We start from the raw sequence: 8,195 nt of genomic DNA, 5'->3' as shown, positions 1-8,195 counted from the left end.
AAGGCTACAGACTTTAATATTGATATTAGCGGTAAGTGATAACCAGGGTGCTAGTCACTAATATTTGTTGAACTCATTTACATACCAGTGCTTTTTGTATATCATGTCAGCCCTGTGAGGCAGGGACAATCATTATACCCATTTCATGGACGAGGACACTGGGCACAGAAAGTTAAGGATTTGCCTGAAACCACACTTCTGGGAAGAGATGGGGCTAGGATCTTCAGCCAGGCTTGGTGACCTGCATCCATCTCAACTGTCCTCTTTGGCCCTGGCCTGGGCTTGCATATAGACTCCAGCCCCACTCAGGATTCTTGTGTCCAGACCCCAGCAGTGGAGCTGGGGCTCCAAGGCCCTCTGGTCCATCCCCTCTGTGGTCAGAGGGGAAAAGCTGCCCACACTGCACGTGGCAGCCCTACTGCCCTGAAGGTCCCTGATCTGACCCGACCTGGGCCCTGGCCTGCCTCCCCGCAGCTCCCTCCATAGAGGCACCACTCTGCCCTCAGCTAACCTCGCTGGCGTTTACTATGGAAAACAGACCCAGGGAGGAGATCTTCAGGGCCCTTCCCTCTTGAACCTCCGCCTTTGGACAGCTCAGTTTCTGCACCATTCTGGGTAACTGGCAAGTTTCCTCCGAGCCACCTGCTCTGCCTGGAACGGGGCTGGCCCTGTTCAGTAAGCTTGGCCCCCCACCCCAAAGAGCAAAACCATGAAATGGGAAATGGAGAAGCTGTTCAAAGAAGGAAAGGGGTGGAGGGGGCGGAGGAAGCAGGAGCTCCCGCCTCTGTCAGCGCAGGGCCCACAGCTGGTGCCCAGCCCAGGCCAGCGGGCGGCGCCATGTGAGTCCCGCCTGGCTGTCTCTATATCTGGTTCTGTTTTGACCTGGCTGCGCCATTACCTGTCCTTGCTGTCACCTGGCTGTGTGCCGTCTTTGGCCGCGGGTTCTGCTCTGTGTGATAACACGTTTTTAAAGTCCCTAATATCCAGTTGTCTGTGAGTATGTAACAATACTTTGCCTATAGATGACTTGCAAATAATTTTCCTCCTAACTCCTCTTCTTCCTGGATCTCTGGCTTCCTCTGGGTAGTCCTACCACACCCCACCCTGTGTTCAGTGCCAGCCTTCTGTTTTAAGGTCAAAGAGACCAGCTAGGGAGACCTATGACCCACGTGGGGCTGTGACACACTCCCAATCCCCCACAGGGTGCCCCGGGGTCTGAGACCTCTTTCCAGGGCAATGTGTGGCGCTGGGCCATCCTCCAGGCAGGGAGGATTGTACAGGCCTGGGAAGGCCTCTCCACACCCAGACACCAGAGAGCATCAGAGGTTTAGTCCTCCACCTTAACAAGGATTCCTGTCCCAGGAAGCTCAGCTAACAAAGGGGGTTGGAGGAAGAGGGCTGGGTGCTGGGTGAGGAAGGAGGAACACGGCTGGTAGAAGCTTAGCTGGGGGCATTCCTGGAGGCCTGCCTGCAGTGGAGAGGCTGCAACAAGCATGTGCGTACAGCAAGCATGTGGGTAAAAGCGCCCCTTCCCCATGAAGGGCTGGGATCATTGCTGGTGATAATAGACAGAGTGACACCAGGGTTCTCCTCAGGCTCCGAGGCGCTGAGCACCTACTGTGCCCCACCACAGCCCAGGCTGTGCTCTAGCACATTCCAGGCCTCACAGTGTATCAACCATCCATAGGCAGCTGATTCCTCTAACTCGCTGAGGTCATTGGCCTCGTGGCCCCAGGACCTGCCCTCGAGCAGAGTGGGCTCCCAGGCCTCCAGGTGTCCAGGACCAACAAGAGCAGCATTTGCTAAACCGTGGCAGGACCCGGACAGGAGTCTTCAGGCAGGGGTGTCCTTTTCTGCATCAAGCCTTTCCTGGGACCAGCAGAGCCAGGAGGGGCCCCAGAGCCTGCCGCTTGTCTGCTGAGTCCCCATCTTTGGTCGCTGGAACTTGCTGCCCTCCTGCATGCTCACAGGTGTCCCTACCCACCCTCTGCCCCCCACCACAATGCTGTTCAGAGCCCTCTGTACCCATCAGCCAGGTTCACTCCAGACAAAACACCCAAACCTCAGTCCTTGGAAGGCGTGAGGAGGCTCTGGGATTCCCAGATCTTTGTGGACATGCTCAGTCCCCGCCAGCCCACTGCCCCAGGAGTAAATGCAAGGAGGGGGCTGGGGCCTCTCCATAAGGGCTGCTTTCTGGGGGAGGCGCCCTTGGGGAAGACGGGTGGGCAGGACAGGCAGCCCACTGGAGGAGCACCGGCAAGGCCCCCCACCCCGGGCCCTGACTATGCTATGACCATGCACCCTGAGCCCACTGTTGCCCGGAGCCCAGGCCCAGCGGAGCAATGCAGACCCACCTCACCCTCCTGGTGCGTGGGCAGCAGGCAGGTTTTCATGTGAATGTGTTTGTACATAACCTGCCATCAGCGACGTGGAAGTAGCATCACAGGCCTATGGGAGAGGGGAAGCTTCACGAGATCAGAAGAGAAGTGGGGTTCACTAGTCAAGCCCTCCGGAAACATTCACCCCATATGCTCAGGAGGAGGAGAAAGAAGGGCACACGGCACTCCAAATGGGGAGACCACACATGCCAACACCACCAACTCAGGATCAAAGAGACAGAGGCGGTGGGGAGGCCTGGACCCTGGAAGACTGGCCGGCAGGAAGGAAGCAGGGTGACTGCTCGTCATTCTCAGCTGCATGTGCCAGAGAGGGAAATGAGGCCACCACCGCCACCGTGAGCGCTGGCCAGGGTTCCCACAGCTCCGTCCTGCACCTTGCCTAGGTTACGTAGGAAAGCCTGGGATACCCCTTCCTGCCTTCTCCACCTTTCCCCACCCATCCCACACCTGCCTCCTCCAGGAAGTCCCCCAGGTTGCTCAGGCCTCTCAGATCTCTCTCCTTGTTGCCTGCAGCCCGCCTTTTGAGTTTAGTAAGCTCCTATCCCGGGTTACTTTGCTGTCCTGTGTAATGAGTATTTGGAAGCTGTGTCCTCCTCAGCACCAGGCAGAGAGCCAGAGTTAGGCAGACAGTGAAGGATGGCTACGCTCCACCGAACTGCTCATCCTCCCAAATCCAGGAGACCCAGGAGAGCAGCTGCAGAGGAAACAACAGCGCTCGGTCCCTGGAAGCTTGCCTTCATAGGGGGAAGCAGCAAGTCTGATGCCTGAATGGAGGCATGAGCACTGTAGACTGTTGCTGAGGGCAGGCCACTGGGCTCCTTCTGAAGGGAGTGCAGAGGAAGCACATGGGCATGCGTGCCAGTTTCGTCCTGCTTTCCACAAGGCCGGTCAGCTGCGCCTTGGAGCTGCCCCGGGTTCAAGGCCCCTCGAGGCGCTGTGAGACCCAGGTGCAAAGGGACTCTCAGGGGAGGCGAGGCCAGAGCGCGTGCGAGGGGGCCACCATGTCTCGATCTGCAGGATGGAGAACCTGTTCATCAACAGCTTCATGCACATGTTCCAGTCGTCCTGGAGCGACTTCGCCGACTTTGAGAAAATCTTTGTCAGGATCAGCAACACTATTTCTGGTGAGTGTGTTTGGGGCACTCTCGTGGTGCTGGGGGAGCCTTGCCTGGACATGGGAAAGGGCTGACCCCCCTGCTCCAGTCCGGGCCCTCCCTGTCCCCCAGGCTGGCACCGCCTGCACCCACACAGTGCCCTCCCCTGGGGACCACTCCCCTGGCCAGAGGTTTCCACTCCTTGGATGTTCAAGGCTGAGCGCCCTCAACCTCATTCCGCCATCAAAAGTCTTGAAAATATCAGAATGTTTTCTTTACGTAAATCATTTTTTATGCTTCTTAACCAAAAAAAAAAAAAAAAAAAGGCAGGAGTTAGAGTGGTTTTTTAAGCATTTACATGAAAGCAACAATGGGTTCCTTTGGACCAGGATGTGTTTGGTAGAGCAGTAGCATCGTATACCTGCCAGGGATGGCATAGGATGGACCATGCAGCAACAGAAAAGTTAGGAGACAGTCAGGAAGCAAGCACAGGGAACAGCTGCCTTCACCGACTCCTCCCTAGGTTGTCCCCCTGCTCCCCTCCTTCTCCTGCATCCCGGTCCCCCCTCCTTCCTGGGCACAGGACCTGGGCTCTTTTTCTTTCTGTAGGTACAGTGTTGCACAGCAGATCTCTAGAACCTATTCATCTTGCTTGATTGAAACTTCATGCTCATGGGTTACTAAGCCCCCCGCCCCTCCCAACCACCACCATGCTATGCTGCTTTCTGTATAGATGTTTTCAAGATTTTTTTTAATGTGGACCATTTAAAAAGTCTTTATTGAATATTTTGCAATATTGTTTCTGTTTTATGTTTTGGTTATTTGGCCATAAGGCATATGGGATTCTTAGCTCCCTGACCAGGGATTGAACTCATACCTCCCCCCGTCCCCGCACTGGAAGGCAAAATCTTAACCACTGGACTGCCAGGGAAGTCCCTATGCTGCTCTTTGATTCTATGAGTGTGACTAATTTCGACTTTTCCTGTAAGTAGAATCATGCAGTATTTGTCCTTTGGTGACTGACTCTTTTCATTGAGCGTAATGTCCTCCAGGTTCATCTGTGCTGTGATATACTTCTTTTTAATGCTGAATAGTATTCCATTGGATATATACACCACACTTTCTTCATCCCTCTGTAAATGAGCATGTACATGGTTTCCACATATTGGCTGTTACGGATTGTGCTGCAATGAACATGGGGATGCAGATATCTCTTCAAGATCCTGATTTCAATTCTTTAGGATGAATAACCAGAGCTAGGATTGCTGGGTCACGTGGTCGTTCTATTTTGACCTTTTTGAGGAAGCTCCACACTGTTCCTCATGACAGCTGTGCATCCTGCCTTCCCACCAACTCTGCACAAGGGCTCCAGCTCCTCCACGGCCTCACCAGTACTTGCCTTTAAAAAGTGATAATAATAGTGTCCTGACAGGTGTGAGGTGGCAGCTCATGGGGGTTTGATTTGCATTTTGCTGATGATTAGTAATGTTGAGCATTTTGTCATATGCCTGCTGGCTATCTCTATACCTTTTTCAGAGAAATGTCTGTTCAAATCCTTTGCCCCCTTTTAATCGGGTTATTGGTGTTTTGCTATTGAGCCGTAGGAATTCCTTATATATTTTGAAGAGTAGCCCCTATAGGATATATGGTTTGCAAACCTTTTCTCCTGTTCTGTAGGTTGACTTTTCACTCGGTTGCTTCCTTTGCAGAAGCTTTTTAATTTGATACAGTCTCATTTGTCTATTTCTGTTGCTTCTGAGCCACTAAAGGCTAGCTCAGGGAGGATGGGGTGGTGCCCTGGCCTGACTGAGTGGTCAAGAAGTTTGGCATGGTGGGCTGTCCAGTGAACGCCTGGAAGAGAGTACCAGCTGGGACTCTGGCCCTTGGTCTGCATCAGGACGACCTCAGCCTGGCTCAGAGCTCAGGCTGAGCTGCAGTTCTCTCCTCGCAGAGCGGGTCATGAATCACTGGCAGGAAGACCTCATGTTTGGCTACCAGTTCCTGAACGGCTGCAACCCTGTGATGATCCAACGCTGTCTGAAGCTGCCAGACAATCTGCCGGTGACCACAGAGATGGTGGAGTGCAGCCTGGAGCGGCAGCTCACCCTGGAGCAGGAGATCGAGGTAGGACCTGGTCTCGAGGTAGGACCTGGTCGGCTGGAGACAGTGGCCCGGGCCAGAGGCAGCTCAGATGGCCAGGTCACACTCAGTCAGTCAGAAACCACTTCCTGCTGGCCCATGCTTGCTGGCCTCCAGGCCACTATCTCCAGGCTCTTGTTGATGGTGAGCTTGGCTGCCTTTGGTGAAGTGGGCTCTTCCTTTTCCTGAGCATTTATGAAAATGGTCTTGTCCAACATAGGGGAGGGAATTCAGAGTAACATTTCTCCACGATGCTCAGGTCTGAGAGCATAAGATCAATGTTTTCAGTATCACTATCATAATTAAAAGAGCTCCCTCTAACAAAGGGCCTGTTATGGGTCAAGTATTGTGAGAGGCGCTTTACATGCAGAACCATCAATTGTTACCCACCTTGCAAAGGTAAAGAAACTGGAGAAAAAGCTAATGTTACATCAGGACAAAACAAAACCAAAACAACTGGAGAAAACCGCTGGGACTCTGGCTTTTTAATTAGAAGTGTTGGCCTGCTCCTGTCCTCGCCCTCTTCCCACCCCTCTTCTTGGCCCTCATATGCAGGACCAGCTGTCTCCAGTTCCAAGACTCATCTAGTTTTGAGACAGGAAGGGTCCAAACCTCCTCCCCTGGTGGGACTTGGTGTCAGCCACCTCCATGTCTGGAGCTTGAGGCTCTGGGAATGGCGCTTAGTCTCTCGTCAGCTGGCCCCTTCCCACTAGAGCCAGGATGAGCAGGCCTCCTGCCAGCCGCCCCTCAGGTGTCTAGGGGGCTTTCTGCTGCTTCTAGGCACCCCATGTTGCTTGCTCGGCTCATCTTAGGAGCCTGGCAAGAGAGGGATGGTCAGTGCCATTTGAAGATAGACCTCCTAGCCCTCACACCCTGCCCTCCTGACTCCAGAGGGCCGCCTGCCCAGGTAAGGTCCCCAGGCAGGGCTCCTGCCTCGTCACATGGACAGGTGACAGCACATACCTCCACGCATAGAGGCACACACAGCAGGGCTTCTCTGTAGACTTAATTGCGGACCTGGTAACATTGATTCAGTGATACTGATTTCAAGCTTCAAGTCAGAGAAGCTCTGAACCCTGAAAGTCAGAGAATCCTAGAACTGGAAGGGACTGAGCAGCCAGCCACCCTAGCAGGGGGATCAGCCTCCACTCAGGAGTCCTTGCCACCACAGTGGCCACTTTTCCTGTGAGTAATGGTCTTGGTGCTCAGCTGTGGCTTCAAGGGTGAAGCAGTAATCCAATAGCTACCGTTGACTGGATCCTTAGACATGCACCACCCATCTCTTATGCATACACGGCTCCATCCCCCATCTCTTATGCGTACATGGCCCCATCCCCCATCTCTTATGCGTACATGGCTCCATCCCCCATCTCTTATGCGTACACGGCCCCATCCCCCATCTCTTACGTGTACATGGCCCCATCCCCCATCTATTACGCGTACATGGCCCCATCCCCCATCTCTTACGCGTACATGACTCCATCCCCCATCTCTTACGTGTACATGGCTCCATCCGCTACAATGTAGTTCTCAATCCCCACAATCTTTTCTGCTACCTCTCTTTGGCAGCATCTTATGATCTACAGAGATCATAGATTTGTAGCCAACTAAAACTCCAATTTTTTTTCTTCTCTACCTATGCAATTATTTTTTTTTGAAATATGAATAGGTAAATTCTACCCCTATTGCTTTCAAGTCATTGTCACAACTCTTCAAGAGTGTTTTAGTTCTTAAACTTTATAGTAGGATTCTGTGGTTTCAAGTTAAAACCAATTTAGTCTAAGAAGTGCCTTGGCTGGGGCAACAGCATAAAGCAGACTGAACTAGCTGGGTCTAAGATTCAGATGATCCATTAGCACCATCTCTCCAGCTATCAATTTTCTGCTGCTGTTGGAGTTTATTTTTTCCTGAGGGTGCCCTTATGTGGAGGTAAATATGACCGCTAAGAGCTTCAGACTTACCTTCCATCATTTTAGCAAACACTGCTGAACCCCAGGAAAAAAGTCCCTATTTCCCGACACTTTCAGCAAATGTCGTGGGTCCAGTTTGAGTTGTGAGACAATTCCCTGAGCCAGTCACTGCAGCCAGGAGAATGGAGAATGCTGGCAAAAGGAGAGGACAGCAGACAAGCAAGACCACCGTATCTTCTACAGAACCTAGAATATCAGAACTGAGAGATACGGTTGACTCCTCACTTTCCAGAAGGATGAATTCACAGCCAGAGAGAGGAGGTGGCCTGGAATGACAGAGAAATGCCCCATAGGTAGTCCCAAATCCCAGGCCTCCAGGTTCCCAGGGTCTCCCTTTAGCCTCTCATACATCAGGTTAAATACTTTGGTCTGCTCAAGAGTTGATTGGCAGACATTTCTTCTGCACAGTGGTCACTGGTGGCCGCTCTGCTCTGAAAGTCCATTTGTCCAGCCCATCTCAGAAGCCCAGCCAGTCCCATGACCCACCAGGCCTGGGAGTCTCCAATTTCTGGCCAAGGTGTCCCGAGAGACCATCACATACTCTGCTGGAGGCTGCCTGTCCCCACCTTCTCTCTGCCCTGACTGGCCAAGGG

General features: G+C 52.8%; 1 protein-coding gene across 1 annotated transcript in view; it reads left to right on the top strand.

The window, feature by feature from the left end:
* The window catches only part of ALOX5 (arachidonate 5-lipoxygenase), a 51,888-nt gene that overhangs the window by 25,538 nt on the left and 18,155 nt on the right, over positions 1 to 8,195 (top strand). The window contains exons 6-7 of the mRNA XM_010854516.1: positions 3,417 to 3,523; positions 5,445 to 5,617. Of these exons, the coding sequence (XP_010852818.1) occupies positions 3,417 to 3,523; positions 5,445 to 5,617 (280 nt within the window). The remainder of the gene's footprint in view (positions 1 to 3,416; positions 3,524 to 5,444; positions 5,618 to 8,195) is intronic.

Source organism: Bison bison, unplaced genomic scaffold (genome assembly GCF_000754665.1).
Source record: "Bison bison bison isolate TAMUID 2011002044 unplaced genomic scaffold, Bison_UMD1.0 scf7180017864341, whole genome shotgun sequence".
Taxonomy (NCBI): Eukaryota; Metazoa; Chordata; class Mammalia; order Artiodactyla; family Bovidae; genus Bison; species Bison bison.
The sequence above is the reverse complement of the archived record's forward strand: the minus strand, read 5'-3'. Positions and strand labels throughout refer to the sequence as shown.